Source organism: Panthera pardus, unplaced genomic scaffold (genome assembly GCF_024362965.1).
Source record: "Panthera pardus isolate Hobbes unplaced genomic scaffold, ASM2436296v1 HiC_scaffold_27, whole genome shotgun sequence".
In the NCBI taxonomy this organism is placed as follows: domain Eukaryota; kingdom Metazoa; phylum Chordata; class Mammalia; order Carnivora; family Felidae; genus Panthera; species Panthera pardus.
Window position 1 is genome coordinate 17,763,525 of NW_026526843.1, and position 24,427 is coordinate 17,787,951.

The 24,427-nt window shown below is 49.0% G+C and overlaps 1 protein-coding gene across 6 annotated transcripts; it reads right to left on the minus strand.

Moving 5' to 3' along the window:
• Positions 1-1,100: 1,100 nt before the first annotated feature.
• On the minus strand, positions 1,101-23,629 carry IDS (iduronate 2-sulfatase). 6 transcript variants are annotated; one of them, XM_053891988.1, is made up of 10 exons: positions 23,386-23,627; positions 22,768-22,904; positions 21,930-22,107; positions 18,865-18,953; positions 16,061-16,261; positions 14,433-14,603; positions 10,817-10,943; positions 8,759-8,932; positions 5,310-5,492; positions 1,101-3,525 (listed from the first exon to the last, which is right to left on the minus strand). In XM_053891988.1, exons 1-10 carry the CDS (start codon positions 23,480-23,482, stop codon positions 3,491-3,493), a joined length of 1,392 nt encoding a protein of 463 aa, XP_053747963.1. In that variant the 5' UTR covers positions 23,483-23,627; the 3' UTR covers positions 1,101-3,490. The 6 variants fall into 6 exon arrangements, with proteins under 6 accessions (XP_053747963.1, XP_053747962.1, XP_053747959.1 ...); XM_053891987.1 differs by having other exon boundaries at positions 5,301-5,492; XM_053891984.1 differs by having other exon boundaries at positions 1,101-5,492; positions 10,817-10,892; positions 23,386-23,628.
• Between the last annotated feature and the right edge of the window lie 798 nt (positions 23,630-24,427).

Sequence of the window (24,427 nt, forward strand, 5' to 3'; positions counted from 1 at the left end):
AGTAAAAGAAGCCAGACACAAAATGACAAATACTCTATGATTCGGCTTCCATGGGGTTCCTAGAGTAGTCAAATTCGTAGGAACAGAAAGGAAAATGGTGGTTCCTGGGACTGGGGAGAGGGGGAGATGGGGAGTTGGGTGTTTCATGGGGACAGAGTTTCAGTTGTGCAAGAGGAAAAAAGTTCTGTGGATGAGGTTCCAATGGCACAACATTGTGAAGGGACTAATGCTACCTACCGAACTGCACACATAATGGTAAATCTTATATTATACGCACTTCACCACATTTTTTTACTGCATACAAAAATTTGAAAATTTCAGTAAAAAAGGATTAATGTAGGAAGGACGGCACACTCATCATGACTTCTTGCCAAAAGCCATTAATGATGTAAAAAAAAGGCCAACGTTATTTCAGATCACAGAGGTGGGATACAGGATTGGATGTGGATTTCCTCTGTGTACAGATAAAAACGTCTTCATCTGTGCATATGTATGTGGGCAGGAAAAAGAGCCAAGAGAAATGCACACATGTCTACAGTGGCTGTGTTCTGGACATGGTGGTCATCCTCACCATCTGGCATGTATGTCTTCCAAATTTCATACAATGAGCATACATTATTCTGATAACAGGGTGAAGAGACAGGGTAACTTAAGTATAAAAGCAACCACAAAATCAGGAAAGGAAAATGAATATTTATTCAATCTCCAGATTTGGAAGGATCCCCGTGTTTACCGGGAAAAAAAAATCACGCAGGAAAAGAGTAATTTGTTTGATTATTTTAAAAAGTGAAACCCATAACCAAGATTTAAAGGCAAATTCACACAACTGGAAATACAAATGCCCAACAATTTTACAGAGAGAGCAATGTTTAAGGATGGTAATAAGCAAAGAGTTAGAAGGTAAAACAGGATGCCACTTTCACCTGTTACCATTAGAGGCGGGGTCTGCTGGGGGTTTTTGGTTTTATGTTTTTTATTATTGTATGCTTGTTTGCTTTATTTTTAGTTTTACTACCCTAAGGTAGCAGGAGAGTGGGGAGAGGGGCCAAATCGAGAAGCTTTTGACAATTTGGCACTGAGAGAGCAGCCTAAGGGAGTCATTTGATGTACATAAAAACATTTTATTCACAAAGTTGTTCATCACAGCATTATTTACAATACTGGAAATCGGGAAATAAGCTAAATTTTCAATAATTTGAAAGAAGGTTAAGTAAATTATGGTAAAAGTACACAACAAAATATATTACCACCATCATAAAGTATCTGCAGAAATTTGCAGTAACCACACATAATACTTAGTGAAAAAAATAATATAAAACTGCACGATAAAACACAGAGCATGATCACAGCAATGTAAAACATTCATACCCCAGAGAAGACACGATATTCAGTGACCATCTTGGGGCAAAATACTGATGCATATTCTTACCTTTTACTGTATTTGTTTTCCAATTTTTCTGTAATTAACACATTAATTTTGCGTTCAGAAAAAGATACCTTTTTCCAAAGCAGCCATAAGATTCTTTAGTGATGTTCCTGTTCATTTCATGCCATGACACACTCTAGAGTCACAAAGCCTCAGCTTCTTGGAGATGGGAGCAGGTGAGTGGCTGTGAAGAATGGTCATGAATGGACGGGGGGGTAGGACAACCTAGGGGTGGGCAAGGAGGTAGGGATTGGCCAGGGAGAGTCAGGGACCAGTATGAAAACTGGTCAGCCGAGGAAAGGGGCTTTGTGGAGTCAGGGAAGACTCTGACTGCTCAACGAAGGTCTGAGGAGACCCAGTAGTAGGCACTGACGGTGTTCTCAAAGGGCAGGATCAAAGAGGGAGTTCAGGAAGACACGTGGATTCTTCAGGGGCAAGGGAGGAAAGAGGAGGGGGAGGTAAGCTACTCGGAAGGAGGTGAGAAGGGCTGGGGAGATGGTGATGGCACTAGCGGTGGGGGAGGAAAGAGCCAATGGCCAGAGGGCGCTCCCGGCGCCACGCTTCAACCTGGCGTCCCTGGCTCGCCTCCAGACAAGTCTTCGCACGCAAACCTAGGGTGCAGAATCGGCTCACAGGAGGGACTTGCCAACAGCTAGGTGGACCCAGCTCACGCAGTTAGTCTTGGGCAGCTCTGTTCCACTTTCTGCCACGATGGAAAGGTTCTAGATCTGTGCTATCCAATATGGTGCCCACTAATCATACAGGGCTGATGAGCACTTGAAATAGGCAAGTGCAACTTCGATTCTGCTTCTGAAATGTTTATTTCATTTTAATTAATGTAAACAGTCACATGTGCCTAGTTGCCACTGGACAGCACACACCTAGGGGCAGTGATTCTCAAAGTGTGGTCTTCGGGGGAGCAGCGTAATTTGTAAGAAATGCACATTCTCAGGCCCCACCCCAGACGCAATGAATCAGAACCTCAGCAGGCAGGGTCTGGCACGCTGGATTTTAGCAAGGCTTCGGGTGGTTCTGGTGTACCCTCATGTTTGAGCCATGGAGACAGGTCCACTCAACCTTTCTTGGGTCACTAGTCTGGTTTCAACTGAACTGTATCAAAGAACCCCTGCTCAAGTGATATGGGGCTTTCTACAAATAAAGTGACTGTGGAACCATTAATAAAACACGTCAAGCTCAGTGAGATCAGAGAAAGGTCACGTGGAGCCACAAAGATATGCTTACTCTAGGCCGAGTCAAGATAAGGAATGTGGTCAGCTTGGACATCGGAAACCCAGAAAGCAGCTAGTCATCCCAACATGTGCCAGAGACGTGCAAAAGGAAACAAAAAGTGGCTCTAAATTGGGTTCGGTGTCAAAAATAGAAAGCCCCCCCCCCCCCCGCAACCTGTGAGAGGATGTGCATCCCATCGAATGTGAAATGCAGCCTTAGTTTCTAAAGGGAGAGATCTGTAAAGGGAAAGCCACGAAAAACTAAAAGCTAAGGAGCACTCTGACGCCGCGTGCTCAAGTAGGAGAGACGAGACAGAAGCACTTCCGGTAGAGGCGGATCCACACACAAAAGCGCCCCACGTGGACCCGGCTCCGGATATGGCTTTGGTCACCCTGGCGAATTACGGGCCAAAACAGCAGCTGCACACCCAATGTATCTGCCACTTCACTCTTTTCTGGCGCAGTTCAGCTAACAACTTCGGCGAAAGCAGAACGTGGCGATTTTTGACACTAAAGCTGTGCCTCAAGAAATAGAGCGAGAAAAAATGAGGAAGTGTACATACTGCAGCCAACAGGCGCAGCACACGGATGTGAGATAAAGGCCTGTGTTCAAACTTATCATTGTAACTGTGGAGGAGGAGATAAAGCTAAACACATTGAACATATGTCACGACGAATTTGCAGACTGGATTGTAAAAATCTTCATGGAAGTGATGAGAGCGGTAAAAAGGACAAAGAAGGAGAAATAAAAGGCCCAGGGAACCCACCGACAAGTAAAGCGTAGGCATCCAGAAGAAAGATGAGCCTCAGGATCAGGAGAGATGAATAGGGCCCTTCACTCTTCAACTAGAAACCGTTGTTGCCGGGACACTAAGTCACAATCAATTAGAAGAGCACTGTGTTACCATATGCACCTCTACTGTAGGCTAATTAGTAAAAAAACAACAAAAACAAAAAACTGTCTGAAACTACTGATTTGAAGTAATCTCTTAACATGCTATCTTGCCTTTTTTGTTACAATTTAATACACAGAAGTGACTTAACCTAATTCGCTGAAGTTTGTTTCACAAGCATTTACCTTTAAGCACTGATGCACTTAAAAGACACAATTCATTACTAGAAATGACTCACTCTGATACAGGACTACACATGATATTGATTTAGAATGCGGTTGACTCCTCTGATGACTACTGATAACTGATCAGCTTCCACTGCTATTAACAGGAGTTGTGACGATCCCACCCTCTTTAATAGGCTAAGCTTATTACTACCGCCTGCCTTCTGGTTACTTTCATGTTTGGGGAACATGGAACTACATTCTGGGGGATTAGAAATCACCTAATATTATACTAATGAAGTTTTAACAATTCTCAAAATAATTTAGAATTTAATAAAATTAGTGTTGTCTTTAATCAGCAATTAAAAGTCAAATATTTCTGGCCTCCTGGATAAGTGGATATCTGCAACCAACTATTCCTGAAGAAGGAAAACACTTAACAGTTTTGAGTGACTCAATTCATGGATACAGGTATAACGTAACACGTAACAGTGCCTTTCAAGAGGTGATCTCTGAGGTCAAGGGTCATATTACTTGCTAACAAATTATTACTTGGGCCAGACATCTCTGAACATTTTTTTGAACATTTTTAACTGAATTTCCCATACATTTCATGCCTCTGGTTTACTGAGCATTATGTATCATTTGATATAGAGATTCCACACTAATCACTTCATGCCTAGATTCCACATTAATCACTTCATGCCTATTTTATCTTTGGATTTTGAAAATTTGCAATCTTAAGAACAAAAACTGAAGATAAGACTTAAATGTATCTGGCATTATTATTTAACATTTTAAAAAGAAACCTGAAATACTGACATAATATTTTGAATATATTGGGCTAAATAAATTATTAAATTATAAACAAAACAACCAGGAACTTAGTGTTAAACAGCATGTGACATACGGTTACTTTTTGAAATGCACTAAATTTCGCAAATAATTCCAGTATTTCTTGACTATAGCGTTACGTTAGGTGATTATGGTCTTGACGGCTAAAAGGATGACAATTTTCATTTGCTCGCTTTACACTTATCCATTTGATAAATAAGCTATGATTGTTCAAAATGGGAAAGAATGGTTCAGTCCGATCACCAAGTAGAAATGAAGACTCAAATTAATAAAGAATCAAAGGGCTGGGCTATTACATATTCTTAGGCCAAACTGTTGATGCACGCTTTGATTGCCTACCCCCGGGTTGCTTCCAATATTGTGGGTAATCGCCAAATAACCAGCTCTAAGTCCTCCTCTCCCCAGCTGGAAGGGAGCACATTACATACGCCCTCCTCAGTGCTTGGCAAGACTCAAGGCATCAATGACTGGAGAAGGTCTCTGCCCTGGGAGTCATTATACATGTTGTGGTCCTGCAGAGGGTCGGAATCAACAAAATACAGTTCCCCTGCATGGACGTCAGAAAAATTAGCCAGAAATTCACGGGGATCAAAGCCAACCCACACAGTGTACCTATAGTCTATCGTGCGTATGGAATAGCCCATGACCTTTATATCTTTTAAGCTCGGCTTGTCAGAATTCCACTGAGGATAGTCTGCGGGCCGGGGGTACTGGCTATAGGCAATAGACTCACGGGGATTACCACGAAGGTGCAGGTCCTCTCCCAGGTCCTGGAGTTGAAAATGCTTCCCAAGGTTCTGGCCTTCTCGGCACAGGTGCACATGAAACGAGGGAACAGGACAGCGAGGTGGGACGTGCAGGCCAGCAAGTCCCGCGAGCGTAGGAGAGAGAGAAAGAAGTTCCACCAGGTCCATGACTCGCCGGCCTGAAACAGGAAGCGATCCTGCTGAATGGACTACTTTAAGGAAGCCTGCACAGCCAACAGGATGAGGACAGGAGCCCATCTGGGCACCACGCGTTGTCTTTTGTTTTTTTACATTTATTTTTGGCCCAAGAGTTTAGGAACAACGCCAACTCGGCACCTTACCCAGTTAGAGGACACAAAATGAAGGTGCCCGCAACCAGCTGGCACTTTTAAAAATGATGTCAATTTTGGAGCCATCAGTGTAATAACTGATTCAGGCAAGGATCACCCATGGAAGCCCAAGCCACCAGGTAAAAATCTGTTGTGGGACAGGATATTCAGAATCTCAACAGTGTCACCCTGCAGATGACTCCTTCCTGGATGTCAGCACATCTCCTTTAGATTGTGGGAGAACACGAACATCAAACTTACCACCTGACCCATGTTGTAGCGTCCACTTCAGCAGCATCACAAACATTCACCCTGTTCCGCAGCCATCACCACCATCCATGCCCAGAACTGTTTCCATCTTCCCGAACCGCAGTCTGTCCTCATTAAACACTACCTTCCGCATCTCCCCTGCTCCCCAGCCCCTGGCACCCACTGTCCTACTTTCTGTCTCTATGACATTGGCTCCTCTAGGGACCTCGTGTAAGTGGCATCACATAGTATTTGTCCTTTTAGGACTGCTTACTTCACTGAGCATCATGTCCTCAAGGCTCATCCATGTTGTAGCAGGTGTCAGAATGTCCTGCCTTCTTGAAGGCTAACATTCCGCTATGTGGGGAGACGACATTTTGCCTATCTATTCATCCGGCAGTGGATACTTGGGGTGCTTGAGCCTTCTGGTGATTATGAATAATGCTATGAACATTCAAATACAAGTTTTTGTTTGAATACCTGTTTTTGATTCTGTGGGCTATATATCTAGGAGTGGCATTGCCCAGTCACGCACTAACTCTACCTTTAACTTTTTGAAGAATGGCTAAACCATTTTCCACAGTGGCTGCACCATTTTACATCCCCACCAGCAGTGTGAGGGTTCCAGTTTCTCCACACCATCCCAGTGCTGGAGTTTTCTGTTGATTTTGATAATGGATAGGAAATGGCATCTCATTGTGGTGGATCCATCTTTAAAGTCTCAATCCTGTACTTTCTGTTGATTCCTATTAAAACCGGTCTGGGCTTTGGACCATCATTCTGGCCTTTCCGGATCTCTAAGAATTCGCTTTATACTGCCCAATTTTATTTCAACACATTTAATTTGTAAGTTAAATAAAAAGAAAAGAAGCTTAAAGAAAGATACTTTTACAAAATGGCAAGACCTGGCCGACATGGCCACCTTAATCAGGACCAAATCTGGCATCACTAACAGTGGCACACGCCACCACCGAGTGCCCCCACTGTGACACCAAGGAAGCACACAACCTCATGTCCAGTGTGTGTGTCAAAAATGTTTACCCTGAATCTAGTCATGAGGAAGCAATGACACAAATCCAGACTGTGGGCTGCTGCCCAAGACAGATACCCCAGATGCCTGTAAAAAGGTGAGGTCAGGGAGAAATGGGGGCCCAGATCCCATCAGGACTTGTCAGCTGCTATAAGGACTTCCACTCAATGAGGTATGTGGGAGGCTCCAGAGCAGGGCTGTGACACCACCTGACTCGGGTTTTAACAGGATCACTTCGGTCACTGCGAGGAGGAGGAACTCCAGGGGACCACGAGCACAACCAGGGAGACTTCAGCAAGCCACTGCAGGAATCCAGCAGGAGATGGTGGCGGTGTGGCCCAGCGTGGCAGCATGACTCAGTGAGAAGCAGTACAGATAGACTGAATGGACAGCAACAGGCTTGCTGACGAGGACTACATATTACATATGGAGGACAGAAGAGATGCAGGGGTCAGGAGGACTCCACGATTTTTTGGCCTGAGTCAGCACAGCCATTCCCTGAGAGGGAAAAGAGGGCCAAGAGGGTCTTACAGTGAAAGGCCAGAAGCCCAGCTTGGGCACGTCAGGCTGGCCAAGTGGGACAAGCTGTTGGAAACCCAAGACCCAAAGTTCAGGGAAGAGACAGAGGCTGGAGATAAAATTGGGGCATAAACTGGGAACGGTGCAGTTATGTGAATTTACAACTTGCTGAACACCTCCCCAAAAAAGTTTCCAAAAAAACACACAAAACATTCTCAACCGGTCAGATTTCTCCAAGGAAACAAAGGGCTATAATCATGCCTTGAAAAGATTTAACCTTATCAATGACTTGAAAGAAGGCAAAGCATGCAGCACACGAAAATCACGTGTAGAGAAAATAAAATTGGGCTGTTTAAAGCAAACTGAGAAAGATCCAGAAAGGCCAGGATGATAGGCCAGAACCAAGGAAAAAAATTTTTAATAGAAATCAATATAAAGGGCAAGATTTAGATGTTAAATGGATTTAGATGGATTAAATAAAGAAAGAAGTCCAGAAAGGGAACAACCTGGCTTCTGAGAGTTCATGGAAAACGTACCCCTAAAAAAGCAAATGTCATCTGAAGTACATGACTCGTCTCTGTGCTGAGCAGATCAACTTAGGAAGTAATTCACAAAGAACCTGCACAGATTGCCCCATGCTGTAGCAAGGGGTATCCTGTTCAAGGGACATTTCTGGAAATCTTTTTCTTAAACTGGAGTTTCTGGAAGACAGAGACCACAATAACTGTGGGCCTGAAAGAACGGCTGCAGGCCTGGGGATCTCAGCCTAGAGAAGAGAGGTATTGGTGTCATTTTCAAGGCTGAGATGGACTGGCACATGGAAGTCAAAGTAAACTTGCTCATTGTTGCGGAGTGCAGAAGCAGGTCACCTGGCCTACTTGATAGATCTAGCGGCTCACTAGACCGGTAAGCTGCCAAAACGGCAAATGTCTTCCTCACAAAGGGCCGAGTCCCCGTAGAAGTGTGCAGGCAAGAGTTATGCTCATCTGTAGGGGGACAGCCCCGGCCCTGGTGGAGTCTGTCACCCCTGCCTCCCAGCTTTGGAGCGCACTATTGTCACCGCCATGATAGTCCTCCTCATCCTGGGGGTGCCACCTACTCCTTCCTCGCTCCCCATCTTCCATGCTCCTCGTGGACGAGGGCCGTACTTGGTGGCTCTGGCCCTGCCACCCCTCCCTGACCCGGAGGTACTCAGGAATGCCAACACCGGGCAGGAAGACGGACCGGGTAAGCCCTGGGCTCTGAACTGGTAAGGTGATTTACATATAAACTAAAGAAAGCTTACTATCAAGCAACATCTCTCTGGTGTATTTTATACCTGGCTCCATCGATTCCAACACAGAATCGAAAGGGTCGATGTAAGGGAAAAGCTCCTCTCCTGCCTCTGGAAGCGGAGCCGTCCTCCCGGGAACATAGAACATCAGGGGCACGCGGGTAGCGACGTCAAAATTGCTGTATTTGGCCCATTCTCCATGTTCACCTAGAGCCCACCCTGGGTCATAAAAAGCACAGAACGACAGAAAACGAATAATGATATTATTCATTGCCCACTTTAGATACCGTTTCATTTCCTGTTGTAAAAACCAGAGGAAACAAACACTCATCAGAAGAAATTCCTATATAATGACCACAAAAAGGGGACTTCCCCTAAATCTAAGTATTGCTTTATTTGAAGTTAGACCTTTGTCCTGAATGAGGAAACTCTAAAAGGAAAAAAAAATACTAAATTCTCAAATGAAACTATCTTCTTTTAGCAAACAACTAGCAATTGCACCCAGGCTGGGCGCTGAGGGACCCATGGCCCTGCACAGACATGCCGCCCCTGCCGTGAGGGGCTCCCCTTGCCTGGACGGGGGCTCCAACAGCCAGCGCTGCTGCTGCCCAGCCCTGGGCTGGCCTCCCTTGACACAAGTCCCGCAGGCTCAGGTCTGCACCTGATGGCATGCCGCTGAACAATGAGCTGTGACACTGTGGCACTATCACTCACATTTTAAAAAGACAAGGATAGCTTATTCAATTTTTAAAATATACCACAGACCAAACAAATATAACTTGATTTGAGATCCTTAACCTTGATAAAAAAACAAAAACAAAAACAAAAAAACCTCTTAACCCTGACTTAAAACATCCATCCCTTGCAAAAGACAGCTTGAATACCCCAAGCTGGAAATTTCTAATGTCTGCATCGGAGCACCCGCTTTGACATAAAAAAGATAAAAGAGATTGCATGTTGAGTAGTTAGTATTACAAAATAACCAAAGCCACATCAAGCTGCCATGTATGGATTGGAGAAGGCTTTTGTGGTTGGGAGGTGGGAAGTCTCAGGAGGGCCATCTGTCATCAGTGCAGCTGCCTCAGAGCAAAGAGAGCTTCCGTGTGGGCCTGGCCTTCATGGGTGCACCAGACTGTGTGAGCACTGGAAGAGGAACTGGGCACGGGAAAGAGGGGCCAGAGGGGATGACAAACCATCAGGAAACAGCGAAAACTTAGGATGCCTCCACAGAAGACAAAATGATGTGGGACTTTACAAGGCTTAAGGCAGGCCTGTGAGAAATCACATGGAGAACTGTCTGTGACATTAGGTGGAAAAAGCAAACTAGGGAACAAAACAGTTTATAAGCACAATCGATTCTGCCTTGTTCCATGACTATATATGACACACACACACACACACACACACACACACACTCCACCGCCACATGTATATGTACAACCAAAGGCTGCCAAACGGATCCCAGATCTGTCAGCACCAGTTAGCCTCGGGCATGTGGGAGCAGGGTGATGGGGACTGGGGGGTGTTGTTTAGCCTCTATTCTTGAGTTTGATAAAAATTTCAAATTAAGAACAAAAGTTTTAAATAAACTGTTTCCATTTTTGGAAAAAGTAGGAAACTGCCTTAATTAAAAGAGAGAAAGCACTGTGAGCCCCAGGCTCTTGGCAGAGAGAACATTGGGGCTGGGAGTAGAGGGGTGCAGTCAGGTCTGAGGGCCTTGTGGGGCCCTGCCAGGATTCTTCTGGATCCTCCTAAGAAAAACTGAAATCCTCCAACAGTCTAGATGAGCAGCATGGGTTAAAAGGGCTCCCGACACAAACGGAGGGTTCCTGCTGAGTTCATCAATAAAAAAAAAAAAGGTTGCTATCAGGTCCCCACCCAAGCATCCAAGACGCTCCTTGTACCCAAAAGAGGCCCCGCCTCCATGGAGAGAGGTCCCAGGACTAATAAGACAATCATAAAAGCGCCCCGAGACCCCAGACTTGGGGCACTGCTGATTCCCAAAAGAGAACACGCCTATGTTTAAGGCAATCTAGAAAAGCACATTTCACAGAAAAGTTCCTATGTTCTGCGTGACTCACCAAGGTATTTGAAAATGCTTACCATGATCTGAGGCAAATGCAATGATTGTGCTATTGGTCAGCTGGAGATCATCCAAAGCACTCAAAAGGTGGCCAACCTGTGTATCCAAATACGAAATAGAGGCAAAGTAGCTCTGGCGGATTTTCCGCTGCGCATTAAAAAAAAGAAAGAGAGTGAGTACAATTGGAATTGCAGTGGCGCACAGAAGAGTGTCACCTGAGCATTCCGCCACTGACGCCCTTAACTCTCTCAGCCAAAACATAACATGTGTTTCCCACCATCCGTAGCCCCTTGCCCACATGGTCCCGACGAAATCTGGGTCCGCAGCAGATCCAAAAGGAAGATTATTTTCTAAGTGAATCAGATTTCACTTTAGGGCACAGATCACAGCAGATGGATGTGCCACTTACTATCCCCTTCTGTCTCCTTCACATAATCTTACGGGCCCCCAGGAAATGGCCCCGTACACTGAAACTCATCCCCCAGGCACTCCAAACTCCCACTGAGGGTGGCACCAAAGACCCCACCAAAGCTCTATTCACTCCCAAAGGACCAGAAACTGGGGGGCTTAGAACAACAGAAATGTTCTGTCTCCCAGTTCCGGTGGCCAGAGTCTGAGACCCAGGTGTCGGCAGAGCCGGGTTCTCTCTGCCAGCTCTGAGGGAGGGGGCTGCCTCTTCCAGCTTATGCTGGTGCCCAGCATCCTTGGTGCCCATGGGCTTGTGGCCACATCACCCCAATCTGTGCCTCCCTCCTCACATGGCCTTCTTCCTGTGTACAAGAACACAGGTCATACGACTCCAGTATGACCTCATCTTTTAAAAAAAAAAATGTTTATTTTTGAGAGAGAGAGAAGAGAGAGAAAATGCACACAAGCGGGGGAAGTGCAGAGAGACAGAGAGAGGGAGAGGGAGAGAGAGAATCCCAAGCAGGCTCTGTGCTGTATCGCAGAGCCTGACATGGGGCTTGAACTCGCGAAACCGCAAGATCATCACCTGGGCCAAAATCAGATGCTTAACCAACTAAGCCACCCAGGTGCCCCTCCAGTATGACCTCATTTTAACTAATGACATCTGCAATGACCCTGATTCCAAACAAGGTTCCATTCTGAGGAAGGAGGAGCTCATGGCAATGGGACGAGGGGGTGGGGTGGGGGTGGTCCCTGCTGTTCCTCTTCCGAGATGACGGAAACGGCCACAGCCCAGCACACGAGCATGCACAATTCTGGCGACCGGTAAGGGGCATTACCAACAGTGCTGTTTACCAAATATTTGCCGGGTGCCACCCGATCCTCGGAGCCACCCTTTACGGTGAGCATTAACATTCCCATATGACACGGGAAGATTCCAGGGCTCGGAGAGGTGGATTAACTTGCCTGGAGACACACAGCTGGCCAGGGGGGCATGGCCCAGGTCGGTACCCACACACATCCCAGGTGTCCCCTCCCCGGGGCTGTCCACCAGCCTCCATTTCTGAAATCCCAAGTGGCATCATCTGCCGAGAGATGGGGCAGAGGGGTAGAAGGGGCAGGAGGAGAGTGGCACGGGTTCTGAGCGGCCGCACAGGTCAAGGGAGTGCTGAGCAGAGAGCCCCCATGGATGGGCTGCTGGGGCTGGAGGCTGGGCCCATGAGCGTGTCTCCACCTCATGGCTGCCCGGGTTCACTCCAGCAGCCTCAGGACTTGGGTTTCAGAGCAGAGTGGAGCACTGCAGGTGGGGCAAGGATCGGTGCACAAGTGTACTGACGAGCTGGCAAGAACAGTAAGCGACCTGCCCAGGAGGAGACTTCAGAGGGGACAGGACCCAGGGGGAGAGGAGAGGGCCACACTCACAATCCCCATGAGGCATGTGGAGAACGGAGACATGGAGCAAGGGAGCTGTGAGAAGAAGAGACTGCGGTCAGTCGGGGTGACGACCGAGCAGGAGTGGACCCGGGAGGTGGCAAACCCCGAGTGTGGTCCCTGAGGTCACTGGCTCATGTGGAGCTGAGGAAGAGGGCCAGAGGCTGGAGAGGGCAAAATTGAGACACTCAAGAGTGGAGTGAGATGCGGCCTGGGCACAGACACCCAAAGCTGCAAGAGGACAGTGAGCAGGGCCCAAGTTCAAGGTGAGTGTGCAGAGGCAGGAGCACACAAGCACACCAGGGAGGTCCTCTGGGCGGCTGCACCACCCGTGAGGAGGGGTGTGGGGAGGGGAGGAGAGCACCTGAAGGAGCCCTCACACGCAGCTCGCACTGTCTTAGACGCTTTCGTATGTGCTCTGTGCTCCCTGCTGAAAACCTTTCTCCACCTCCTTTCCATTTTACAGAGAAGGAAGCCGAGGCTCAGAGACATAAAATGACTTGCCAGGGGTTGTGCAGCTGGTATGGGGCAGAACGGGAATTTGAACCCAGACCATTGAGAAGCCTGGACAACAGCGACGGCAGGTACCTGACTAGCTTCCCATGCAGACCAAGCGAGATAGCAACATAAAACACTGGGCACCCTTCCTGGGATACAGTCCCACTTCAAGAACATTTTAAGTGGCCGTCACTAACAAGGTATCCAGGTGTGGCCTCAGAGCTGCAATTCGCGCAGCCTTGCTCTCAGAACCCCGGCATCGGGAAGTTAGGAATGGGACCAAGTGGTGAATCTACTCCTCTCCAAACTCTCACCACTGCCCTCCGAACCTCAGGAGTCCAACAGATACGAGGGGCGCACATCCCTCACCCTTTTGTGGTGTTTGGAACTGTGCCCTGTAGCAGTGTTTCCAAACCTCTGCGTGCATCAGAATCGCCAGGTGTGCTTTTGCAAATGCAAGTTCTCAGGACCCACCTCAAGCTCCCAACTCCCTAAGTCTGAGTGACGCCAGGACTCAGCGCTTCTAAGAAGCTCCTGCGGGGATTCTGATGCAGGCAGTCCAGGAAGCAGCCTTTAAAAACACTGCCGTCTACCTTCCATGTTAGATTGCCTATTGGTGTATTCACATAGTAACAGAAGGGCAGGGCTGCGTGTAGAATAGTCCAGAAAGAGCATTGGTCAGCATGGTTTCTGTACTCCAGGGGGAGGGTGACTGATGAGTCAGCATGAGGATTCTAACTCTGGCTGCTCCACCCCCACATGATGGCAAAGGGACATCAGATGTTGCAGCAGGACGGCCACGTCGGTGCCCCAGCTCCCTCTGTGTCAAGGCCCTGCTCACCACACCACCACCTGAGAGTGATGGGTACCTGTGCAGGCTTCCCCACAGAGAGGACCTGCCAGTGCCAGCAAAACAAACATTCTGGGCTACACAGGAGCTGCCCGCCATCCCATAGCTGATGAGCTGTCACCTGGATTGAACAGCACCCCCATGAGTTAGTGATGGTCGTCCAGGCCTCCTCCCTACCCTGGTGCCTACGTCCCGTGAATCACCAAATCTCCAGATGCCTCCTTCTTTGGAAGTGGAGACACTGATTGGGAGACTACATCCACTCAGCACCCCCTACATCCGAAATTCCTCCAGACCACCCCCGCTCCCAGCACCTCACAAGACACCTAGCACAGAGAAGATTCTTAGGAAGACACAATGGGTAGAGTGGTGTCTACAGAGAAAAGTGGTGTCACCAATGACATCACACCAGAAGTGCCCAATAATTCCCTCAAATATGTCCTTGGTACCTGAAAATCCACAGGAATTGGGCCATAGGGCACACTGAGGTTCAAGGCTTGGACGTCCTCCCGCTGCCTGATGTCCATCCAAGGGTTGTAGGCCACAGGAGGGAGGCCAGCAGGCACCTGGGGATCGGGAGCCAGGGTGATGTTCTCCAAGGGATACAGCTTCTGAAATTCCTTGGGGGAAAAGCACACAAAGACACCAGGTTGTCATTCTTTTCTGGCAGAGGCACAAGGCTGGGACTCTACAGATATTTATACTGCCTTTTTAAGCCTGTGATGCACTTACACGGCAGCTCACTGACACTACAAAGTCAGACTTGAGGTCACACTCACAAGATGCCAATGGTAATGAAACCACGCCACTCGTTTTCTATGAACCGAGCAGCAACGGCTCTCTTTTCTCCTATATATGTATCAATACCCTCCTATTCCCGTCCCCACTTCCCACCTCCCCTCCAAGTGGAAAAGGCGTGGAAGGGTGTTTCCAGTTCCCAAAAACTCCCTCCGGTTTGGCAACACCCTGGGAATTGCTCACAGAACGTGCTCAGGCACGCCCGTGGCTGTGCCTGATGACAGTGCAAGGGCAGCAGACACGATCAGCAAAGCCACGTGGGCAATGCCCAAGGGAGACCAGGCACAAGTTTCCAGAATCCTCTCCCAGTGAGGTCACACAGGATGTGCTTAATCCTCCCAGCAGGGAGCAGTGTGCCAACATGTGTGAAATGCTGCCGGCACAGAAGCTCGTTAAAGCCTCAGCACCCGGGCTGCTTCCTGGGGTCACTCCCCCGGGGAACCTTCTGCCCTCACATACCCAAACTGCAGACTCCAGGCAGGAGAGCGGGGGTTTGCGTCAACAGTTTGGGCACAGAAAGCCACTCATTGCTCTGGGAGCGGTGCCAACTCCAGCTTCCCAGAGGCCAGCCAAAGCCCAGCCTCGCAAGCAGACCTTTCTAAGGAGAGCAACCAGGCCTGCCAGGTTAACCCCGGCTGGGAGGGCCAGATCCCCTGCGCCCAGTCAGAACATCAAAGAACACGTCTTTTGCTCTCTACATCCATCACTAGTGAGGGGAATTCTTTACAAAGTCAAAAGAATGGGCTGCCTAGGCCTGGGGAAGACACAACAGGGAAAAACTGAAAAGGATTTTTAAACAGCAGAGACTACATGCTCTGAATGACGGACATGCAAGCAGTGCCCTGTGTTGAAGGGGTCTGACCCACCAGGCTCAGGGGGAGCGCCAGCTACTGAACAGGGCTTCACGTTCCTTGGAACCGTGCCCCCAAGGACCATCCCTTACCGAGGGCCTTGGCAGCCGGCTCGGACTCCCTTCTCTCTGGTGATCTTACTATCCAACCCAGCACATGCTCATGGAGTCCAAGGGAAAAAAAATAAAACCCTCCAGTGGGGGAGGCAGAAAACCAAGCATTTCCAACAAGATTCTTACATACCCCAAGTCTACTTCTTAGCCTTGACCTCTGCATCCCATCTCCACACCACTGAGTACAGTAGTGCCATTAGGCACCCCAGCGACAGGGCTGGCAGGATGTGGCCACCCTCACTACACTAATCTCTCCTTCGAGAAAGGACAGAGCTGTCACAGCTGTGCTGGATCAGCCCTCAGCCAGATCTTCACCTTGGGGTATCTGAAGGGGATGTGCGGCTTATGATACCCAACAGCCAGGAAGAAAGGACTGGCTGATGTTTTCATCTTTTCCAACAACCGTATAGCTTGCTCGGTGCTCTGTTTGTCAGGCAAGGTGCCCTCCGGCACATCCGCCACATCCACAGGGCAAAGCAGGTTGGCATGGAGCTGTCCGTCCGGCCCCCTGCATGTCTTTGAAAACAAAACATGTAACGCTGTCAGCTCTTGAAATGCAAGAAACAGGAGTCATGAAGGCTGCACACACAGAGGATTTAACATTCATATCACTAGCCTGTAAATCTTCATCATTCAAAGTGGTTGGGCACACACGAACTAGAACTAAAACAGAGAAACGTTTCGTCTTTTCCAGGCAGGGCCTGGGCCAGAAATCCACCAGCACTTAGCTTCTTGCTGTTCATCTTCTGTCTCCAGGCCTTAATTAATTAAAGGAAGCCCATGTAAACGAATGACCAAAACAAATTTGTCTCCAGCTCAATAAAAAATAAATAAATAAGCGAATTAAAAAATGGACAAGGTACTTGAACAGAGATTTCTCCAGACAAGACAGATAAGTGGCCAAAAAGCACATGTAAAGATGCTTCATGTCATTAGTCATCATGGAAACACAAGTGAAACCCAAAATGAGATACCGCTTCCCACCCACTACAATGGCTAGAATTTTTAAAACCGGACAGACAATAATACTAGGATGGCTAGAATTTTTTAAACTGGACATTAACAAGTGCTGGCAAGGATGGGCAGAAACCAGAGCCCTCATACATGCTGCTGGGGATGTGAAATGCTACAGTCACTGTGGAAAACACTCAGGGGGTTCCTCAAACAGTGAAACATAGAGTTAGTGTGTAACCCAGCAATTCTACACCTAGGTGGATACCGGGAAACAATTAAAACCTACGTCCACACAGATACTTGACCTGGCAGTTCCACCTAAGAGAAATGAAAAGTTAAGCCACACGAACACCTGTACGTGAATAGCAGTATTACTGATAGTAGCCAAAGAGTGGAAACCCAAATGTCCATCAGCTGATGAACGGGTAAATAAAACGTGTTATCTCCTCCGTACAATGGAATACCATTTGGCTATAAAAAGTAGTGAAGCTTTGGGGAGCTTAGCTGGCTCGGTCAGTAGGCATGCAACTCTTGATCTCGAGTTTGTGGGTTCAAGCTCCACACTGGGTGGAGAGGACTTAAAAATAAAATCTTTAAAAAAAAAAAAGGTAATGAAGTTCTGATACATGCTACAACGTGGATGAGCCTCAGGAACACTATGAATGAAGCCAAACACAAAACACCATATACTGTATGATTCCATTTACACCAAGTGTCCAGAATAGGCAAATCCATAGAGAAAGAAAGTAGATCAGTTGTTGCCATAGGCCGAGGGTTCAGAGAAAATGGGGAATGAATGGTAACGGGTACCCACGTACTTTCCAGAGTAATGGAAATGCTCTTAAATGGATTTGTTGATGGTTGCACAACCCTGAGCATACTAAAAATCACTGAATTGCACACATTAAAAGGGTGACTTTTATGGTGTATCGATCATATCTCAAAACGTTTTTTTAACAACAAAAAAAACCCTGTCTTCAATTTCAAAGACAGACTAAGACTTATGAGTGACAAAGTCCCAGTCAACTGGATAAGATCACAATCCATGGAATTTCCAGATCTTCAATGATGCCATGCACAGAATGGAACCTATTGCTTCATTGCCCAAAGTGGTCATAGTGCCCACAAGGCCAAGGTCAGTTCTGACCATGATTTTGGCCTCACAAACACCCAGCTGCTGCGGCCCCATCCCAAAAAGCAGCATTCTTTCACAGGCCAATCTTGGCCACCCCGCCCCCAGGCAAGACAGCCCAGCACCTGCTCACCCTATAGCTACACATGAGCTGCAGCACTCGCGGGGATCTGGGACAGTCAGACCCACTGTTTTGAGGATGAATGTGGGGAGTAAGGACAGAAGCCAGCATTTATAAGTGAGGTCACTAAAAACTCTCAAAACGGCTTCAGGGGATGAAAGCATTGAGACATGTCTTCCCAGTGTCACTCTGGTAGTACTCAAGGCACAGGCCAAAGGCCAGAGCCCTGAGCTCTTGCTGTGTATTCTGAAATGGAAGGTTGTCAAAAATTTAGAATACTCCTCTCCCCTGACCAACCGCCTCCCCCAAATCCACGTCCGCCTCCATATGAGATCTTTAAAAACCTCAGAGGAGTTATGTCCTATCTCAGTTCTCCAGCTGCTTTTCTGAATGTTTTAAATGTAGTGTTTAGTTTCATTTCTACATTGCAGGTTCCTCTACACTAAGATTAAAGTTCTCTGCAGACTCCTTTTTTTTTCTGTAATGCTCTAAAATTTCAAAACCCCCATCAAAGGTCTCAGCACCTGATCCTATCCGTTAGGCCTGAGACAGAGAGAAAGACATATATATGTACATATGCCTTTCTCCCAACTTGGGCCAAGGCCCCTGGAGGACAAGCCGCTCTTCTCCCTATCCAGAGTAAGCACCCGGCAGCCATTAAATGAGCCTTACACACTAGAGCATAAGGTTCTAGAACAAGCCATATCCATGTGCTTCTAAAACGAAGCCACCTCTCCCAGTGGATCTAATGCTAACGATCCTGACATCTGTCTCTGCCACGTCACGATCACAGACTTCACTGTATAACCAACCTGAAAGAACATGTGACATACACAGCAGTTAACCTTAATTTGCTAAACAGGAAAAAAAAAGCAGTTCCTCTACAGAATAGCACCTCTTTCACATCCTTACCTTGGTGTTTTCATACTTTTCAGAGGAGGGATGATAAGGTGGAAATGACCAGCTATATGGAGAATCATCACTATAATTGGAAGATATTCCTTGAGAGGGGAAAAAAGAAAGTCATTAAATAAAATCTGAAGGGTCCTCCAATGCCCTCCCCACTCCAAATTAAAACTTTGTGAACGAGGGAAGTATCATCTTCCTTCTTTGGGCTTCAGTTTCCTCATCTATAAAATCAAGAGCTTAGGCAGATGATGAGACGTCCCCATTAAAGCCAACTCACTAGGTTTCTGGGGCACCTGGGTGGCTGAGTCAGTCAAGCATCCGACTTTGGCTCAAGTCATGATCTCGCAGTTCATGAGTTCGAGCCCTGCATCGGGCTCTCTGCTGTCAGTGCAGAGCCCACTTCAGACCCTCTGTCCCCCTCTCTCTGCCCCTCCCCCACTTGTGGTCTCTCAAAGATAAATAAACATTTAAAAAATGTACCTTAAAGCCAACTCACTAGGTTTCTATTTGAGTAGTAAGCATCCGACCCCGTAGTCCCTTAAGCCCTGGCTATTCATGCTAGGCCCTGAGGAAGGCCCCCTCAGGTCAGCCAGCCAGCTGCAGCAACAGAGCCCCACAGAGCCCTCGCTGGAGCCTCTACCCTGTCCTACAATGGAGGAGCAGAGGCAGCAGCACCACCACGGGCCAGGTGGGGAAGGGGAGGCTCAGGGAAGGTCGGTGCCTTAGCTGATGCCAACCAGATATAGAGGAGTGAGCTGGGACTCAAACCCATGCCCTAAGACACCTGGTTCAGTGCTCATTCACGAAGCAGAAACCCACCCCTAAGCTCAGCAGCCTTAGTCTATTTGGGAAGACAAAATAACAGCAAAACCATGGAAGGACAGCCCCCTGTCTAGACAGTAGAAGTGCTGTGTAAGTAGGGAAGCCACAGACGCGACAGGTCAAGTGACAGCGGGCAGTGGGGCGTGTGTGGGACCCGAAAGAAAGTGCTGCCCAGTGGGATGAGATAGGAGGGGGCAGGGAGGGTAATGTAGGCAGAACCACAGGAGAAAGAGCATCCCCAGCACAGTGACCCAGGGCTCCAGCAGGGAGCACCGGGCAAGGCAGGAAAGGGGGCAGTGGGTGGAGGGCTCATCGACACAGAATGCACAGTGGAGGCAGCAGAGGAAGCCGCTGGACCCAGAGGAAGCTGGGTTCAAATGTCAGCACTGCTCCTTATCACCCATGCAACCTTGGGCAAGCCACTTGACTTCCATTAGCCTCAATTTCCTTCTCAGAAGATGATGACGATGATAAAAACCCACTGTGCTTGCTGTTGAGGAGAGGATTACAGGAGTGGCCAGCACAGGAACTGGCACGGGCCTGGCCATCAATCAATGGTGGCTGCTGTCTTCCCTGAACAGGTCTTTGCCTCATGGAACAAGGTCTTAAGAACAAAGACCCAGTTGAAAAACGGGTTTCCACAAGGACCGCAGGCAAAGCTCTCGCTCTCTGGCTAAGATGTGGTGCTTACAGCCTGATTCCACAATCTAATTACCAGGAGGAATGAAGCCAAACAACGCCACTCGGGCCTTCTTTAGCCTCCCTTCCTGAAGCACAACCTCCCCTCTGCTCTAGTCCCTCTGCTCCCCAGACTCGTCTCTCCCCTCCAGCTGTGCTCAGGCAAGGGGTAGTATGAGGTAAGCACTAAGCGCAGGAAGTCCCTGATGGTGGGCCTTTGGCTACACAACGTCATTCCTGACACACTCGCTTTCTAAAACCAGGCCCGACTCAGCCAAGCCACACGTTATCCTCAACCTGCACCGGCCAGCTGGGCTCCAGAAGGCTCTTGAGCCTGCCCGTGTAACCAGTGAGCAAAGGGAAAGCTCCTGAAAACATTAGTCGTAGTCCCTAGCAATAAGCACCACTGTGGTATAAATGGGGCTTTCAACACCCTTTCACGCTCCTGAACTACCTGGATTGGGTCACTACCCTGGGAGGTGATCAAGGCAGCTACAACTCATTTGCCAGGGAAGGAATCTGAGGCTCAAGGGGGAAGAACAATTTGCCCAAGGTTAACCACACAGCTCAGAAGTGGCAGAGCTGAGACTGGAACGCGGGAGCCCGGATCCCTGGTGCTGCTGCCCATCAGTTCACCCTGCCTGCAGAGATGTTCAACCCAGGGTTCCGTGTGACACAAAAAACCTGAAATCAACCTGGATGAAAGCACAGCATATCTGCACGTGAGACTACCACGCTGTCGTTAACAGTGACTTTGCACGAAGGGCAGCTATGTGGGGAAGAGTTTATGTTTAAAACATTCACAACATAAAGCTGTCTGTACAGGAAAAATCTCAAATCAGAAAAATAATATGTCTGCAACAAGGGAACCTCAAAATATAGTCCTCCTCAGTGTGGTGCAATTACAAGTAATTCATATCCTTTACTTCCTGCTTTCCTCCCCTCCCCCACCCCCCCCAACTTTCCGTCAAATAATCATGCGTTAGCTTCAGTACGTTAAAAAACCGTTTTAAAGTTTGTGCTTCAGCATTCCCCTTTTGGCATTCAAGAGAGCCAGTTTATCAGGCAGTCTTGAAAGTCAGCGCTGGTGGCCCCTGGCACTCTTTAGGCTAAGGGCACCAGCTTACATTCTCCCTTCTGACGTTACAGGCGGGGAGCAGCAGCCCCACCAAAGCGCAGCCTCTTCACTGGACAAATCAGCATAGCTGCCCTGGTCTCACTTTACTGACAGGGATCCTGGGGTTCAGAGGGTCAGGCACAGAGCCAGACTCACACCCAGCACTGGCACCTCCCCAGCCAGTGCCCTTCCTTCTGCGTGAGAAGTCGAAGGAACCAAACAGCATCATGACTCGTTTCTGAAAGAAGAAAGTCCCACTACCCTTTTTCATGTGTGGTGAGGACAGGAAGCTAAGGTGAGAAGTAGGAGTTTGTACAAAGACAGTGGTGACTAATGAGGGGTCCACCCAACCCATACAGCCCTCTGCAAAGATAGCCCCAGCCCCAGCAGGGGATTCTGGCCCTCAGGCACAGAACACAAGAGAACCCAGACTTTGGACGGCAGGCAGTACCAGGGTGAAAGACTTTTCCAACCGACATGGTCACGTAGCCATTCTCCTTGAAGTACTGGGGGATGGTAGAGAAGTTTCCAGCATGTACCCTCCAGTAGGAATTGAAGTCATACAGGCGGGTGGTGTCTGGTCTCCTCCCAGTGAGGAAGGATACACGGCTCGGAGCACACACTGCTTGCTGTAAGGGAGCAGAAGCAGAGGAAAATGTCCTCAGAGGAAAACAGTCTGGATGCTAAAAGGTAACCAGGCAACCTCAAGAGTCCTCAGTAAACAGCTTGGCAGCTGAGTCATGCAGATCTCAAAGCCAACCAGTGGGATCTGGGCCTCACCCAGATGCCAGGAATGTCTTCCCAGGAAGAGGCAGGGGAGGACTTAATCCCTCAAACCAGCAGATGATTGTGTCCTTTTGTGTGATGGAGCCTTACAGGTACACAGAGCAGGAAAGGGTCTTGAGGGCAGACCCATGAGGGGGCTCAGGGAGGAATGCCACCAAGGCAAGCTGCATGGTGCTTGCCCAAGTTTGGTCAGCAGACCGGAGAGCGGCATTCTGCAATGCCCCTTCCTTCTCAGCACCAGACAATTCTCTTTGGGCAAGCAAGCTGGGCAGGACCATCCCGAGCACGTTAGGGGATGGTCACCCTCTGCCAAGCTTGAAGGCACAAACTTCTTTGCCAGTGCACAACCAGGTTTTCTCTTTTGCCATTTTCCAGACTATGCTTCCCTCTAAAAAAGACATGCCTGGCACCATCAGTGCCACCTAAGCGTAGCTGAGAGGACCCCATCCCCCAACCCTCAGTGCACAAGGTACACATCCACACCTAGAGGTCCCCAGACATACCTGGGCAAAGGCATTCTGGAAGAGGAGGCTGCGGGATGCCAGCTGGTCAATGTTTGGGGACCTTATGGCCTTGTCCCCATAACAGCCCAGGGAGGGGCGCAGGTCATCCACAATGATTAGAAGGACATTCAGAGGACCTGCATGGGAGAGAGAAGCTTCAGTGAGATCACCTGCACTGACAGCGAACCCCCACCCATGGGGGGTGCTAAGGTACTGAATGGTCCTAGGCTGGCCCCTGCACCCTGGACAGCCCAGCCAACCAAGACAGGGAGGGGGCGATGAGGGCTGTGTCTCAGGGAGGGTGGGAGTGGGTGCACAGAAGCAGCCCCAGTCCTGGGTGGCAAGATTAGGCTCTGGGCATGGCCTCAAGCCTGGACGAAGTCGGGAGAGGAAGGGAGGGAGGGAGGGAAGGATAGACGAAAGGAAAGAATTTAGGGAGGGAGGGAAGGATGGATGGAGGGAGGAAAGGATGGAGGGAGGGAGGGACAGAAAGAGGGAGGAAAGTAAGTTTGGATGTTAGAAAGAATAGCAGATGGGACGGAGACAGGAAGTTAAGGACCGGTGTAGGCAGGAAAGGAGATACGGAACCCGAAATCTGAGCGAGAGCCTAGGCTGCACCTGTGGTCGAGTTGCTGGGCGCCGCAGACTCAAGGGAGGCGCAGACGGAGGCCAGGACCAGGCCAAGCCAAAGCAGACACTGGCCGGCCGGCGGCATTTCTGTCCCGCCGCGGCCACTCCGGGCCGATGGTGACAGGCTGCGGCGGATGGGCCCGCCGCTAGCCCAGCGTCACCTGAGCGATCTGCGCGAAGTGGCCGCGGCCGGCCCCACAGGCCCTGGAGCCGGCCCGGATGCTAGTGCGCCTGCGTACCTCGTATCCCGCCCCGCCCCTCGGGGGCGGGGCTTAGTGCTGCGCGAGGCCCCTGCGCGAGATCCCGGCCATAGGGGGCGGGGCCGTCGTTCGAGCACAGAGCCAGCACCGCCCAGCTGCCCCGCCCGCTTGGCAGACCAGCCAAGCCGCGGGTTACTCCCTTGTTGGGGAGCTATGCCGGAATCCTTCCAGGTGTGTCCAAAGTTTTGCGATGCAGCCCCTGTCCTTAACCAGCAGTTTTCTGCCTCTTTGCCTTTGCTCCTGTTATGCCTTCCACCTGGAAGCCCTTCCCTTCCGTCATCACTCCATAAAAGTCACACTTCCTTGCAGACCAGCCCAATGACATTCTCCTTCAATGCAGCTCTTTGAGAAGCTGCCTTCCTCCATCTGAAAGGTCCCCCCGTTTATGCATTTGTTCAACAGATACTAAATATCGCAGATACGTATACCAAGCACTGTTGGCGGCTCGGGAGTTCAAAGTGCCTGCCCTGGTGGGGCTTGCAGACCTTAAATAACCAAATAAACAAAGAATGCCAGTGGGCACACACGGTCTGGACAAATATAAGGCCAGGTGGATTTGCATGTTATTGTTGATAGGGTGGTCAGGCAAAGCCTCATTAGTATTCATTGACAGCTGCAGTGGACACACCCTAAGGTGACCCCCAGTAGGTCGTGCCCTTGTATAATCCCCTCCCTTTGGGCGTGGGTAGAACCTATGCTTCTAACCAGTAGAATATGGTGAAGGTGAGATAGCATTGCACATGTGTGACTACATTAGGATGTATCTATGA